Source organism: Pongo pygmaeus, chromosome 20 (assembly GCF_028885625.2).
Source record: "Pongo pygmaeus isolate AG05252 chromosome 20, NHGRI_mPonPyg2-v2.0_pri, whole genome shotgun sequence".
In the NCBI taxonomy this organism is placed as follows: domain Eukaryota; kingdom Metazoa; phylum Chordata; class Mammalia; order Primates; family Hominidae; genus Pongo; species Pongo pygmaeus.
This window is the reverse complement of record NC_072393.2, coordinates 55,643,499-55,659,549: the sequence shown is the minus strand read 5'-3', so window position 1 is coordinate 55,659,549 and position 16,051 is coordinate 55,643,499. Positions and strand designations below refer to the sequence as shown.

The following is a 16,051-nucleotide window of genomic DNA, read 5'->3' as shown; positions in this document are numbered from 1 at the left end:
TACCTCCCCTGCCTGAAAAATGATGAGAACACACTGATTCAGGCCCAAACTCGTGTTATATTATTGAGGTGGAAAACAGCCATATGTATTAGGAGGGGAAACTGAGGCAGACCACAGGACGGGGCTCCAGAGGGAGGACAACTGGGCCCAGAACCCCTTCTGGAGGCTCAGAGATGCCAGTGTTCCAGGAGGTCTCACAGCATGAAAGGGGCCTGACTACATTCGCTTTTAGTAGTCGGAATGGTGGATGGTCAGGCGGTGGCTGGAATCACATTTACATCCTTCGAATCAGCATCCTGGGCCTCCCCCGGGGTGGGCAGGAGGGCCCCGGTGTCATCTCCACGAAGGGAGATCCAAGGGGCTGAGGAGAGAGAGAGGGAGAGGTCATCAGAATCTCTGAGGCGCTCTGGGTCTGACTGGCGTCCCCCATTTGTGTGTGTGTCTCACACACTCTTCCTCAGTCTCTATCCCCTTCCTTCTGGGCCTTTGTCTCCCCTTCTCCCAATTTTCCATCCCCCCTCTTTCTACATCTTTGCCTCCCTCCTCTGGGTCTGTCTCCCCCTCCCTCTGGACTCTGTCCCCTCTGGGTCTCTGTCCCCCTCTCTCTGCACCTCTGTTCTCCCATCTCTGGGTCTCTATCCTCCCAGGTCTGTGTGCCCCTCTCTTGGGGTCTCTGTCCCTCTCTCGGAGCCTCTTCCTCCCGCTGCCCCACACCTGGCAGCCCACTCCTCATCCTTCTCCACAACAGAGCTCCTCCTACAGCCGCTGCCATGAGTAGCAAGACACCGATGACGATTCCCACCACGAGCACGGAGGTCTTGGCTGGAGATTCTGCAGCCAGAGAACGCTGTGAGATGTGGAGCAGCCCCTCCACCCCACCCAGTCAGGACACAGAACTGGCGGGGGGGGTCCCAGTCCCTCCCAGCCTCGAAGATTCCAGCACCAAGTGTCTGGTGGGCAGAGGCAAGGCCAGGCGGGCGATCTGGGGAGTGCCCCCAAGTTGGATGTAAGAACCAGCCACAGCACGAGCGGCCATTGCCCATAGTCACACCGGCAATGGATCAGCAGCGGCAGGGCGGGGCTGTGCCGGTGCAGTGGGGAGAGGCAGGCAGAGCAGTGGGAAGTCAGCCTCATGGGCCCGGGCGGTAGCAAAGCAGCAGGCGGTCAGTCTTGGTGAGGACGAGCATAGCAGACAACGAATGGTCAGATTCCAGGAAGACCTGCAGCAGCAGCAGCAGCAGCAGCAGGATGGAAGATGGTCAGACTCAGGGAGGACTGGCCATGGTAGTTAACAGCTCTTCAGACTCAGTGAGGCCAGAAGCAGCAGGAGACGGAAGGCAGTCGGCCTTGGGAAGGACAAGCCATCAGGTTTTAGGGGCACTGACAGGCGCGAGGTTCAAGGCAGTCAGATTCAAGGAGGTGGCAGCAGTGGGGAAGAAGGTCAGACTCAGGAAGGAACGGCGCAGCAGTGAGACAAGGCAACGGGAAACCAGGAGCATCACCACCGGGCGGGGCCTCACCCAGCTCCACCCTGAGGGGCTGCGCCAGCCCCGCGTGCTGCACGACGCAGCAGTAGTGGTGCTCATCGCCACTTTTGACTATTAGTGACGATGAGGCGTGGAAGGATCCGTCACTGTTGGGGCCGAAGTCGCCCTGGCCGGTGCCAGCGGCCAGCCCATTCCGCTGGAACCGAAGTTGCAGCTCCGGAGGGTAGAAGGAGAAGGCGCTGCAGGTAAGCACGGAAAAGCCGGGGCTGCTGGGTCGGGCCTTCAGGCGCATGGAGGGGGGCTCTGCAGGAAACCAGGCAGACAAGCCTAAGTCGCGAGCCCACCACTCCCAGAGCCAGGGCTGGATAGGGACAGAAAGAGGCCTCCATGTTTGCACTGTGCTAACCCCAGATAATACAGTGGTAAAAGGGGAGGCGCTTCCTAGGTGATAGAGACTCAACCTATCCACCCTGAAGGTGTCCCCTCAAGATGTCACCTCCCTGGGCTGGGCATGTTGGCTCACGCCTGTAATCGCAACACTTTGGGAGGCCAAAGTGGGTGGATCACCTGAGGTCAGGAGTTCAGGACCAGACTGGCCAACATGGTGAAACCCCATCTCTACTAAAAATACAAAAATTAGCCAGGCACCTGTAGTCCCAGCTACTCAGGAGGCTGAGGCAGGAGAATCGCTTGAACCTGGGAGGCAGATGTTGCAGTGAGCCAGGATCGCGCCACTGCACTCCAGCCTGGGCAACAGAGCGACACCCCGTCTCGGAAAAAAAGAAGAAAAAAAAAAAAGGTAGTAAGAGGATAATTATGAAAAATTCCACACCAACACATTTGAAAATTTAGATGAACTGAACACATTCCTGATAAATACAACCTTCTAAACTGACACAAGAGGAAATTTAAAACATCAGTAGTCCTACAACTATTTAAATTTTTTTTCTTTTTGAGATGGAATCTTGCTCTGTCGCCTAGGCTGGAGTGCAGTGGCGCGATCTCAGCTCACTGCAAGCTCTGCCTCCTGGGTTCATGCCATTCTCCTGCCTCAGCCTCCTGAGTAGCTGGGACTATAGGCACCCGCCAACACACTTGGCTAATTTTTTGTATTTTTAGTAGAGATGGGGTTTCACCGTCTTAGCCAGAATGGTCTCAATCTCCTGACCTCATGATCCACCCTCCTGGGCCTCCCAAAGTGCTGGGATTACAGGTGTGAGCCACCATGCCTGGCCTTTTTTTTTGTTCTTGAGATAAGAGTCTTGCTCTATCACCCAGGCTGGAGTGCAGTGGCACAATCTCGACTCACTGCAACCCCCGCCTCCTGGGTTCAAGCGTTTCTTCTTCCTCAGCCTCCGGAGTAGCTGGGACTACAGGTGCACGCACCACCATGCCGGGTAACTTTTTTAGTTTTAGTAGAGACGGGGTTTCACCATATTGGCCAGGGTGGTCTCAAATTCCTGACATTGTGATCTGCCTGCCTCAGCTTCCCAAAGTGCTGGGATTACAGGCGTGATGCACCGCACCCAGCCTATTTAAAATTTTTAATCCATAGTTTAAAACTTTCTGAAAACTAAAATTCCAGGTCCAGAAGACATCAATTAGTGAATTCTTCCAATGTAGAAATGATTCTACTCCTATGCAAACTCTTCAGGCCATAAAACAGAGGAAACACTCTCCCAACATGTTTTATGAGGTCAGTATCATCTTGACAACAAAGGACATTACAAGAAAGAGAAATTAAGGCCAATGTCTCTCATAAATATAGATTCAGGACAGGTGTGGTAGCTCACACCTGGAATCCCAGCGCTTTGGGGGATGGAGGCAGGCAGATCACGAGGTCAGGAAGTTGAGACCAGCCTGACCAACATGGTGAAATCCCATCTCTACTAAAAATACAAAAAAATTAGCCAAGCGTGGTGGCACGCACCTGTAATCCCGGCTACTCAGGAGGCTAAGGCAGGAGAATCGCTTGAACCCAGGAGGCGGAGGTTGCATTGAGCCGAGATTGCACCACTGCACTCCAGCCTGGGCGACAGAGCGAGACTCTGTCTCAAAAAAAAAAAAAAAAAAAAATTAAAAATTAAAAAAATTAAAAAAAAGATTCAGAACTCTTAAACATAATATTAGCAGACAGGCTGGGTGCAGTGGCTCACTCCTGCAATCCCAGCACTTTGGGAGAATGAGGTGGGTGTATCACTTGAACCCAGGAGTTGGAGACCAGCCTGGGCAAATCGTAAGACGTAGTCTCTACTACAAATAAAAAAAATTAGCCAGTGTGGTGGATGTGCCTGTGGTCCCACCTACTCTGGAGACTGAGGCAGGAGGAATCCTTGAGCCCAGGAGTTTAAGGCTGGAGTGAGTTATGATCACACTTGGGTATAGCCACTGCACTACAGCCTGGGCAACTTAGTGAGACCCCCGTGTCTAATAAAATAAAAATAAAAAATAAAATGTACATAGAAATGCAAATAACCTACAAAAACACAGGTGATAAAGCTGGAGAAGTTACCTACTAAATATCAAAACTTTTTTTTTTTTTACACTGACTCTCTGTCCCCCAGGGCTGGAGTGCAACAGCGCAATCTCGGCTCACTGCAACCTCTGCCTCCCAGGCTTAAGTGCTTCTTGTGCCTCAGCCTCCCAAGTAGCTGGGACTACAAGTGCACGCCACCACGCCTGGGTAATTTTTGTATTTTTAGTGGAGACAGGATTTCACCATGTTGGCCAGGCTGGTCTTGAATTCCTGACCTCAAGTGATCTGCCCGCCTTGGCCTCCCAAAATGCTGGGATTACAGGCGTGAGCCACCATGCCCAGTCTAGATATCAGAACTTTCTATAAAGCTACATCAAATTGGCCGGGCGCGGTGGCTCACACCTGTAATCCCAGCACTTTGGGAGGCCGAAGTGGGTGGTTCACGAGGTCAGGAGATGGAGACCATCCTGGCTAACACAGTGAAACCCCGTCTCTACTAAAAATACAAAAAAATTAGCTGGGTGTGGTGGCGGATACCTGTAATCCCAGCTACTCGGGAGGCTGGGGCAGGAGAATGGCGTGAACCCGGGAGGCGGAGCTTGCAGTGAGCCGAGATAGTGCCACTGCACTCCAGCCTGGGTGACAGAGCGAGACTCCATCTCAAAAAAAAAAAAAAAAAAAAAAAAAAGCTGCATCAAATCAAGAGAGTGAGGTATTGGCACTAAGTCAGTCCAATAAATCAACAGAATAGGAGAGGGTTAGAAGCATATCCACACCTTACCCACAAAACACACTGCACTGTAGTCCAGTGAGGGATAGGGGATGATGGTCCAGCGATAAATGATGCTGGCTGGACATATGCACCTCAACCCCTACCCTCATCATAGCATGCAATTAAATCAAAATCGATGGTATCACTAAATGTGGAAACTATTTATCAATGAAGCTTCCAGAAGACATAGGTGAATACCTTCATAACTCAGAGGAAAGATTCCTTAAAGAGAATACACAAGAAAGCTACAGAATGAAAGATAAAATTGAGCTTTATAAATTAATATTTATAAACTTGGGGCTGGGCGCGGTGGCTCACGCCTATAATCCCAGCACTTTGGGAGGCCGAGACGGGCGGGTCACAAAGTGAGGAGTTCAAGACCAGCTTGGCCAATATGGTGAAACCCCGTCTCTACTAAAAATACATAAAATTAGCTAGGCATGGTGGAGAGTGCCTATAGTCTCAGCTACTCGGGAGGCTGAGGCAGAAGAATCACTTGAACCTGGGAGGCGGAGGTTGCAGTGGGCAGAGATTGTACCATTGCACTCCAGCCTGGGCGACAGAGCAAGACTCCTGTCTAAAAAAAAAAAAAAAAAAAAAAAATTCATAAACTTTATAAAATGTATAAATTGAAATCGATAAACTGAACTTCACCGAAATTAAGAATTTTTGTTCATCCAAAGGTTTTGTTAAGGGAGTGAAAAAAGGTTGGGTGCAGTGGTTCATGTCTGTAATCCCAGCACTTTGGGAAGCTGAGGCAGGAGGATCACTGGAAGCCAGGAGTTCAAGGCCAGCCTGGGCAACATGGAGAAACCCCGTCTCTGAAAAAGTTTAAAAATTAACTACGTGCGACGGTACACACCTGTGGCCCCATCCATTCAGGGAGGCTGAGGTGGGAGGATCGCTTGAGCTTGGGAGGTTGAGGCTGCAGTGAACTCTAATCCCGCTACTGCACTCCAGTCTAGGCAACAGTGCAAGTGCCTGTCTCAAAGAAAAAAAAAAAAAAAAAAAGCCGGGTGCGGTGGCTCATGCCTGCAATCCCAGCACCTTGGGAGGTCAAGGCAGAAGGATCCTTATGCCCAGGATTTCTTTTTTTTTTTTTTGAGACAGAGTCTCTTTCTGTCACCCAGGCTGGAGTACAGTGGCATGATCTTGGCTCACTGCAACCTCTGCCTCCTGGGTTCAAGCGATTCTCCTGACTCAGCCTCCAGAGTAGCTGGGATTACAGGCGCCCGCCACCACGCCCAGCTAATTTTTGTATTTTTAGTAGAGACAGGGTTTCACCATATTGGCCAGGCTGGTCTTGAACTCCTGACCTCATGATCCGCCTGCCTCAGCCTCCCAAAGTGCTGGGATTACAGTCGTGAGTCACCGCGCCCAGCCAAGTCCAAGACTTCTAGACCAGCCCGGGCAACAAAGTAATACCCCATCTCTACAAAAAATAGAAAATGTTAGCCAGGCATGGTGACATGTGCCTATAGTCCCAGCTACTTGGAAGGCTGAGGCGGGAGGATCTCTTGAGCTTGGGAGTCCAAGGCTACACGGAGCTATGATTGTGTCACTGCACTCCACTCCAGTCTGGGTGACAGAGCAAGATCCCAGCTCAAAAAAGAAAAAAAAAAGGCAAAGATTTCAGCAATTGCCCAGGGCTGGGCATTACTGCCCAAGATCCTTTCAGGGAGGGTGGATCTGGGCAATCGTGGGTCTTGGCTGGGATCTTGGTTTTGGTTGCTCAGCAGAAAACACATTTGCTGCTTCAGGAAAGCCCTGCAGCTTCTCCCTCCTGGAGCTGCCTCTCTGGCAAGTTGGCAGAATTTGCTGCACGGTCAAGTGGAATGGAGGGGCCGGGCTGATGGCCATCAGCAGTTCTGGCTTCTGCTTTATGTTTACTATTCTTTTCAGCAAATCTGTATCTTCCTGTGTCGCGCTCACAGCCACGTGCCTTTAGCCTCAAGGTACTTCCAATATAGACTAAATCCAAGCACAGAAAATCTGTCTGGCCTTTGGTTCTGCTTAACAAAATACCAAACCAGGCCAGACATGGTGGCTCACGTCTGTAATCCCAGCACTTTGGGAGGCTGAGGCAGGCAGATCACCTGATGTCAGGAGTTCAAGACCAGCTTCGCTAACATGGTGAAACTCCGTCTCTACTGAACATATAAAAATTAGCTAGGCATGGCAGTGCATGCCTGTAGTCCCAGCTACCCTGGAGGGTGAGGCAGGAGGATCACTTGAATCCAGGAGTTGGAGGTTGCGGTGAGCTGAGATCATGCCATTGTACTCCAGCCTGTGCAATAAGAGTGAAACTCCATCTCAAAAAAAAAAAAAAAAAATCCATCCTGGCCAACATGGTGAAACCCTGTCTCTACTAAAAATACAAAAATTATCTGGGTGTGGTCGTGTGCGCCTGTAATTCCAGCTACTAAGGAGGCTGAGGCAGGAGGATCACTTGAACCTGGGAGGTGGAGGTTGCAGTGAGCCGAGATTGTGCTACTGCACTCCCGCCTGATGACAGAGGGAGACTCCCTCTCAAAAAACAACAACAAAAAAAAGGCCAGGCACGGTGGCTCACGCCTGTAATCCCAGCACTTTGGGAGGCCGAGGCAGGTGGATCACAAGGTCAGGAGTTCAAGACCAGCCTGACCAACATAGTGAAACCCCATCTCTACCAAAAAAATACAAAAATTAGCCAGGCATGGTGGTGCGCACCTGTAATCCCAGCTACTCAGGAGGCTGAGGCCGGAGAATCGCTTGAACCTGGGAGGCGGAGGTTGCAGTGAGCCGAGATCGCAACACTGCACTCCAGCCTGGGCGACAGAGCAAGACTCCATCTCAAAAAAAAAAAAAAAAAAAAAAAAAAAGACTAAGGCAATGGCCATTGCTGTCCGCTAAAACCATCAGGAGAAAACCTGACAAAGAACTTCATAACAACACCCAAATCCAGTGGTCCACAGAAGAGCACAGAAGCAAGCAGATGTTTGCAGCCTATGCACACAGACATACACACCAACTACCCAGAAAGTTTTCTTGCCATAAAAATTGAACTAGAATCTGATCAAGCTTCTAGATCGAGCTGCTCTTTTGAAGAAGAGAAGGAGGACTATTTCCAGCAACATCACAGGATGCAAAGGGCAAAATCCAGTCTGGGAGAAACTCAATAGGACATAAACTGACTTTCTTCAAACCACAATTACAAGGGAAAAAAAAAACAAAAAGGAAATGGGAAACCTGTAAATCAAAAGACCCTCAAAATCACAAGTAACTCAGATTACCTCAAAATGAATCACAGACCTAACTGTAAAATGCAAACCTTTAAAACTCTTAAAATACACAGGAGAAGTTCTAGCTGACTTTGGGTTTGGTGATTACTTCTGAGATTAAACACCAAAAGCATAATCTACGATAGAAGAAACAAAAGAATAAAGTGGATTTCATCGAAGTTAAAAACTTTTGCTTTGTGAAAGGCACAGTTAAAACAATGAAAAGACAACCTGGAGAGTGGAAGAAATATTTGCAAAACACCTATCTGATAAAAAATTGGAATCTGGCCGGGCGCAGTGGCTCAAGCCTGTAATCCTAGCACTTTGGGAGGCCGAGGCGGGCGGATCACGAGGTCAGGAGATCGAGACCATCCTGGCTAACACGGTGAAACTCTATCTCTACTAAAAATACAAAAAATTAGCCGGGCGTGGTGGTGGGAGCCTGTAGTCCCAGCTACTCGGGAGGCTGAGGCAGGAGAATTGCTTGAACTTGGGAGGTGGAGGTTGCAGTGAGCTGAGATCGTGCCACTGCACCCCAGCCTGGGTGACAGAGCGAGACTCCGTCTCCAAAAAAAAAAAAAAAAAAAGCAAAAATACGGCTGAGCGCGGTGACTCATGCCTGTAATCCCAGCACTTTGGGAGGCCGAGGTGGGTGGATCACCTGGGGTCGGGAGTTCAAAACCAGCCTGGCCAACATGGTAAAACTCTGTCTCTACTAAAGATACAAAAAATTAGCAGGGCGTGGTGGCTTGCGCCTGTAATCCCAGCTACTTGGGACGCTGAGGCAGGAGAATTGCTTGAACCCGGGAGGCAGAAGTTGCAGTGAGCTGAGATCGTGCCTCTGCACTCCAGTCTGGGTGACAGAGTAAGACTTTGTCTCAAAAAACAAACAAACAAAAATAGCTAGGCCTGATGGTGTGCACCTGTGCTCCTACCTACTGGGGAGGCTGAAGTGGGAGAATTACTTGAGCCCAGGAGGTTCAGGCTGCAGTGAGCTATGATTGTGCCACTAGACTCCAGTCTGGCGACAGAGCAAGACCCTGTCTCAATAAGAAAAAAAAAAAAAAGAAAGAAAGAAAAATTCAACAATCAGAAAAAGACACTGAAAAGACAACAAAATGTGTGGACCTTGCTGGATGCTGATTCAAACTTTAAAAAACATTTACAGTCAGGAAAATGTGAACAAAAACTGGACATCTGATGCCATTAAGGAGTTACAGTTAATTGGTTGTAGGTGTGATGATGGTTTTGGTATTAATTTTTTTTAAATGCCCTTACCTAGTAGAGTTACATACTAAAGGACTTATCAACAAAACAGTCTGGCTGGGCACGGTGACTCCCGCACTTTGGGAGGCCGAGGAGGGCGGATCACTTGAGGTGGAGGGTTCGAGACCAGCCTGGCCAACATAGTGAAATCCCGTCTCTACTAAAAATACAAAAATTGGCCAGGCGCAGTGGCTCATGCCTGTAATCCCAGCACTTTGGGAGGCCAAGGTGGGTGGATCACAAGGTCAGGAGTTCAAGACCAGCCTGGCCAATATGGTGAAACCTCATCTCTACTAAAAATACAAAAATTGGCTGGGCGAGGTGGCGGGCACCTGTAATCCCAGCTACTCAGGAGGCTGAGGCAGGAGAATTGTTTGAACCTGGGAGGCGAAGCTTGCAGTGAGCCGAGACTGAGCCACTACACTCCTGCATGACAGAGTGAGACTCCATCTCAAAAAACAAACAAAGAAAAAAACACTGTGATGTCTGAGATTTACCAAAGCTTAATGTGAAGTGGGGTGGGGAAGTGAGTGAGGATGTGCGTGAAATTCAAAAAACCATGGGTTGATAATTATTAAGTCTCAGTGATAGGATGCTCGCTTCCTTCCTTCCTTCCTTTCCTTCCTTCCTTTCTCTCTCTCCCTCTTCTCTCTTTCTTTCTTTCTTTGAGACAGAGTCTTGCTCTGTTGCCCAGGCTGGAGTGCAGTGGCTTGATCTCGGCTCACTGCAACCTCTGCTTCCCGGGATCAAGTGATTCTCCTGCCTCAGCCTCCCGAATAGCTGGAATTACAAGCACCCACCACCGCACCCGGCTAATTTTCGTATGTTTAGTAGAGATGGGGTTTCACTGTGTTGGCCAGGCTTATCTCAAACTCCTGACCTTAAGTGATCCGCCCACCTCGGCCTCCCAAAGTGTTGGAATTACAGGCGTGAGCCACTGCACCTGGCCACCATATTTTTTTTTCTTTTTGAGACAGGGTCTGGCTCTGTCATCTGGGCTGGATTGCAGGATTGCAATCAGTTCACTACAGCCTCAAACTCCTGAGCTCAAGCAATCTTCCCGCCATAGCCTCCCCAGTGGCTGGGACTAGAGGCACATACCACCATGCCAGGCTAATTTTTTGAGTTTTTAGTAGAGATGGCGTCTTGCTATGTTGCCCAGGCTGGTCTTGAACTCCTGGGATCAAGCGATCCACCTGCCTCGGCCTCCCAAAGTGCTGGGATTACAGGCGTGAGCCACCGTGTCTGGTCCTTTTTATACTATTGTTTCTACTTAAGTGTAGTTTGAAACTTTCCCTCCTTAAGCCAGGAGCAGTGGCTCATGCCTGTAATCCCAGCACTTTGGGAGGCCAAGGTGGGCAGATCACAAGATCAGGAGTTCAAGACCAGCCTGACCAGCATGGTGAAGCCCCCGTCTCTACTAAAAATACAAAAATTAGCCAGGCATGGTGGTGTGTGCCTGTAATCCCAGCTACTTAGGAGGCTGAGGTAGGATAATTGCTTGACCCTGGGAGGCGGAGGTTGCAGTGAGCCAAGATTGCGCCACTGTACTGCAGCCTGGGCGACAGTGCAAGAGTCTGTCTCAAAAAAAAAAAAAAAAAGGTTTGGGCGCAGTGGCTCACGTCTGTAATTCCAGCACTTGGGAGGCCGAGGCAGGCGGATCACGAGGTCAAAAGATTGAGACCATCCCGGCCAACATGGTGAAACCCTGTCTTTACTAAAAAAAAAAACAAAACAAAAATTAGCCAGGCGTGGTTGTGGGCGCCTGTAGTCCCAGCTACTCCGGAGGCTGAGGCAGGAGAATCACTTGAACCTGGGAGGCGGAGGTTGCAGTGAGCTGAGATCGCGCCATTGCACTCCAGCCTGCGTGACAAGAGCGAAACTCTGTCTCAAAAAAAAAAAAAGAAATTTTCCCTACTTAGAAAAGAAAGAAGACGATCAAAGAAAAACTACCTGGTTGAGTCTCAACTTCTCCTTTGTGGCACTTGGAATGAATATCTGTGCACGTCCCCAGCTGGTATCTATCTTTGTCCAGCAGCCTGGGAGCCACAGAGGGTGAACCTGTGTCACTTCCCTCTTTGCTCAAGGCCCACAGTAGCGCCTGGCAGTGCAAATGCTCTTGGCCAACAGTTGAATGAGTGGGGGATCTGGGGGCCTCCAGGGAGGAAACAGTGAACTCTGCCCTACAGAGCTGAAGGAAGGCTTCTCAGAGGAAGTGATATCCAGCCCCGACCTTGAAGAATAAGGAGGGCTGGAGTATATGCAGAGAGGGGGAAGGGTGGAATAGAGAGGTGCCAGGGGGAACTGGATGAGCAAATGCTCAGAGGGAGGACATTGCTTATGTTGGGTGGCTGGAGCGTAGACTCTGATGGCTGTGTAGAGACAAGTGCTGCTGCGTGGGTCTGATGAGGACATTAAGGCAAGGAAGGCCAAGCACAGTGGCTCACACCGTCATCCCAGCACCCTGGGAGGCCAAAGTGAATCACTTGAGGCCAGGAGTTTGAGTCTGGCCTGGGCAGCATAGTGAGATGCCACATCTACAACAAACATTAGCCAGGTATGGCCAGACGCGGTAGCTCACTCCAGTAAATCCAGCACTTTGGGAGGCTGAGGTGGGTGGATCACTTGAGGTCAAGAGTGTGAGACCAGCCTAGCTACCATGACGAAACCGCATCTCTACTAAAAGTACAAAAATTAGCCAGACATGGTGGACGTGCCTGTAGTGCCAGCTACTCATGAGTCTGCAGCAGCAGAATCCCTTAAACCCAGGAGGCAGAGATTGCAGCGAGCTGAGATCACGCTGCTGCACACTAGCCTGGGCGACAGAGATCGTGCGGAAAAAAAAAATTAGCCAGTTACGGTGGTATGCACCTGTAATCTCAGCTACTCAGGAGACCAAAGTAGGAGGATCGCTGGAGCCTAGGAGTTCAAGACCAGCCTGGGCAACACAGTGAGACACCGTGTCTAAAAAATATAAAGTTAGCCAGGTGTGATGACGCTGGGCGGTGGTTCCCAGCTACTTAGTTGGCTGAGGTGGGAGGATTGCTTGAGCCTGGGAGGTTCAGGCTGCAGTGAGCCGAGATCATGCCACCACATTCCAGCCTGGGGTGACAGAGCGAGAATCTGTCTCAAAAAAAAAAAAAGGCGGCCAGGTGCAGTAGCTCACGCCTGTAATCCCAGCACTTGGGGAGGCTGAGGTGGGCGGATCACCTGAGGTCAGGGGTTTGAGACCAGCCTGACCAACATGAAGAAACCCCGTCTCTACTAAAAATACAAAATTAGCTGGGCATGGTGGTGCATGCCTGTAATCCAGCCACTCGGGAGGCTGAGGCAGGAGAATCACTTGAACTCGGGAGGCGGAGGTTGTGATGAGCCGAGATCCTGCCATTGCACTCCAGCCTGGGCAACAAGAGCGAAACTCCGTCTCACACACACACAAAAAAAGAAGGCAAAGAAGGAAGCCAGGAGTTTGTCCTGGGGGGGCGCTGGGGAGCCATGGGACGGCTGAGTGTAGAAGGACCCCTGAGGAATGGGGGGCAGAGCGTGGGCTGCAGTGGGAGGCTGACTGAGGGTCCTGGCAGGGGAACTGAGGCAGGTGGGCATGACGGGAGAGAGGACAGAACAGCCTGCGGCTGCAGATCCGGCTCACCCTTCCACTCCAGGTTTCCGCGGCCCCTCTCCAGGTGCTCCCGCAGGCGGTGCGGGCAGGAGAACAGCAGGAAGGTGAGCTCCTTGTTGGCCGCCTTGTCCTGCTGCTGCCACCGCTGACTGACAGCCAGGGCCTCGGGCCAGTCCCCACCCCAGGTGCCCTGCTTGAGGTCGAAATTCATGAACTCCTCGCCGTTGAGGGCGAACTTGGCGGTGGGCACCGAGGTGTTGTCAGGGCCCAGTTCACAGCCCAGCAGGCCCTGCAGAGTGTAGGGACCTGGGGCGCCCAAACACAGGTAAGCGGGGCCCAAGAGCATGGACCCGGCCCCTTGCCCCTCCAGACCGGAATCTCACCTTTTCCCCCCAAAGCTTTGAAAGCTTCCAGAAAGAGCTTCTCCTTGATCCTCAGATCTGTGGTCTCTTTCTCCCAATACCAGGACACCTGGTTTTCCCAGACCCAAGCTCCACAGGGCTCCGCCTCGCCCCGCAGGCTATTGTAGCTCAGGTACTGCTGCGGGCCCAGCCAGCCAGACACCCAGAAGGCAGGAGTCCCCGGGGCAGGCGAGGACACCGCGGTGAGGTGGTACAGGAGGGAGAGGTGGCTTTCTGCAGACAGAGACAGAGCTGAAGGGAGCACACGGGCGGGGAACTAGACTGCAGTGGGACAGATACCCAGGGAGGGAGAAGAATCTATTATGGAGGGAGGGGGACAGATTCAGAGAGAGGGGACAGAGACCCGGGGGTGGGGGGACAGAGACCCAAAAAGAGAGGGGGACAGAGACCCAGAGAGAGAGAGGGAAACAGAGACACAAGAGGCGACAGGTGGTTCCCAGCCTCAGGCCCAGCAGGAGACGTTGAGAAAGTTAATTGAGCGGAGAAGGCAGCGCCCGGGGCTCGCGGGGAACTCGGGTCCCGGGGGCTTCGCCCCTGCCTGCCTGGGGCCGCCTCCCCCGCCCGCCTGCAGCAGGGCCCCGGCCCGGAGCGGCCCTCACCTGCGCCCAGGCTCCCGGGCAGGAGAAAGAGCAGGAGCCCCAGCGCCCAGGGTTGAGGCCGCGGGACCCCCATGCTGAGAGGACGACCTGGGGCGGGAGGGGGCACGTGACTCCTCCCGACCCCCGGCCCGCCCCTTCCTCCCGGGACACCGCGGGCAGGGCCGGGACCAGGACGCCGAGAAGGGGCTCTGCGAGCTCGGTCCAGACTGACAACAATGCCGTCCTCGTACCTGAAGAACTTTCACCCCTGAACTGGATCTCAGTTGGTTAATTAATTACAGAAACTTGATAGGCTGAGAGTCCCGGCCCCAAGCTCGGCCACGCCCCTTCCGTCCCCCTCAGGCTCCAGCCCCTCCTCCCTCAGACCCCGGAGTCCAGGCCCCCAACCGCTCCTCCCTCGGACCCAGGAGTCCGGGCACCCAGCCCCTCCTCCCTCAGACCCCGGAGTCCAGGCCCCCAACCGCTCCTCCCTCGGACCCAGGAGTCCGGGCACCCGGCCCCTCCTCCCTCAGACCCCGGAGTCCAGGCCCCCAACCGCTCCTCCCTCGGACCCAGGAGTCCGGGCACCCAGCCCCTCCTCCCTCGGACCCAGGAGTCCGGGCCCCCGGCCCCTCCTCCCTCCTCCCTCAGACCCAGTGTCCAGACCCCCAGTCCCTCCTCCCTCAGACCCAGGAATCCAGGCCCCCACCCCTCCTCCCTCAGACCCAGTGTTGAGACCCCCAGCCACTCCTCCCTCAGACCCAGGAGTCCGGGCCCCCACCCCTCCTCCCTCAGACCCAGTGTTGAGACCCCCAGCCCCTCCTCCCTCGGACCCAGGAATCCAGGCCCCCACCCCTCCTCCCTCAGACCCAGTGTTGAGACCCCCAGCCACTCCTCCCTCAGACCCAGGAATCCAGGCCCCCACCCCTCCTCCCTCAGACCCAGTGTCCAGACCCCCAGCCACTCCTCCCTCAGACCCAGGAGTCCGGGCCCCCACCCCTCCTCCCTCAGACCCAGTGTTGAGACCCCCAGCCCCTCCTCCCTCGGACCCAGGAGTCCGGGCCCCCACCCCTCCTCCCTCAGACCCAGTGTTGAGACCCCCAGCCACTCCTCCCTCAGACCCAGGGGTCCAGGCCCCCAGCCCCTCCTCCCTCAGTCGGGCCCTGGTCGGCTCACGTTCCCTTCAGCCTCGCTCCCTTCCTGCCTGCGGCCCTGGCCGGCTCCTGGCTCCCGTGACTGGAGACCCCAGTTCCTCTCTCACATCCTGTGGGAGGCTGCTGCTCCCTGACTCCAAGAACATCCAGCCCCACCCCCCAGTTGCAGGGCACACCCCAGGCCCTAGGCCCAGCCTGTTTGTTTCTCAAAACGCTTGTGGTTCTTTTTTTTCCTTCTCTGTGGTTCCCGTTTTTTACTTTGAGGGTGTCTGCCGCTCAGGGAATTCTTGACAAAGCTGGGAAAGGAACTCGATGCCTCCGGAGTCCACAACTTGGAGGTCTCTGGATCCTCCTCCTACCCCTTTGTATCCCCGTGGCCTTCCCTAGCGCTCGCTGTTAATCAAGATCTTCTGGAAGCCTCCTTAGTTCCTCCTTCAAGCCCTTCCCCCGGCATCCCCTTAAAAAATTCCTGCAGGTGCTCTTTAATATCCTTCTGCGGGCCGGTCGCAGTGACTCACGCCTGTAATCCCAGCACTTTGGGAGGCCAAAGCGGGCGGATCACGAGGTCAGGAGTTCGAGACCAGCCTGGCCAATATGGTGACACCCCGTCTCTACTAATAATACAAAAATTAGCTGGGAATGATGGCGGGCCTGTAGTCCCAGCTACTCCGGAGGCTGAGCCAGGAGAATTGCTTGAACCCGGGAGGTGGAGGTTGCAGTGAGCCGAGATTGCACCACTGCAATCCAGACTGGCAACAGAGTGAGACTCCGTCTCAAAAAAAAAAAAAAATCCTTTTGCTAGGACCTCAGTGACCACATGGTCCCACTGCTGCCTCACTTAAAGGCTCCTCCAGGCACCTGCCCCCGCCCACACTCCTGCTACAAAGCTTCCCATACACTTGTTTCATTGTGGTAAAATATTCAAAATATTTACCCTTACTGTCATTTAACACATTTACAGTGATGTGCAACAGTTACCTCTATCGAGTTCCAGAGCTTTTTTATCACCGCAAACAG

The 16,051-nt window shown here is 52.8% G+C and overlaps 1 protein-coding gene across 5 annotated transcripts; it reads right to left on the bottom strand.

Annotated features, from left to right (window-relative positions):
• Nucleotides 1-37: 37 nt before the first annotated feature.
• On the bottom strand, nucleotides 38-15,640 carry FCGRT (Fc gamma receptor and transporter). Of its 5 annotated transcripts, none has more exons than XM_054462092.2 (7): nucleotides 15,293-15,640; nucleotides 13,902-13,988; nucleotides 13,264-13,515; nucleotides 12,911-13,186; nucleotides 1,521-1,790; nucleotides 715-831; nucleotides 38-361 (listed from the first exon to the last, which is right to left on the bottom strand). In XM_054462092.2, the coding sequence occupies exons 2-7, from the start codon at nucleotides 13,972-13,974 to the stop codon at nucleotides 252-254; spliced, it is 1,098 nt and encodes a 365-aa protein (XP_054318067.1). In that variant the 5' UTR covers nucleotides 13,975-13,988; nucleotides 15,293-15,640; the 3' UTR covers nucleotides 38-251. The 5 variants fall into 5 exon arrangements, 4 of the variants coding, with proteins under 4 accessions (XP_054318067.1, XP_054318066.1, XP_063513497.1 ...); XM_054462091.2 differs by having other exon boundaries at nucleotides 15,057-15,489; XM_063657427.1 differs by lacking the exon at nucleotides 15,293-15,640 and adding an exon at nucleotides 15,085-15,203.
• Nucleotides 15,641-16,051: the final 411 nt, after the last annotated feature.

Coding starts and splice junctions, on each gene's coding strand:
- FCGRT (XM_054462092.2), bottom strand. CDS start 13,974: ATGGGGGTCCCGCGGCCTCAACCCTGGGCGCTGGGGCTCCTGCTCTTT. Junction 13,516..13,901: donor GCCCGGGAGCCTGGGCGCAG/GTGAGGGCCGCT, acceptor CTCTGTCTGCAG/AAAGCCACCTCTCCCTCCTG. Junction 362..714: donor GATGAGGAGTGGGCTGCCAG/GTGTGGGGCAGC, acceptor CTCTCTCCTCAG/CCCCTTGGATCTCCCTTCGT.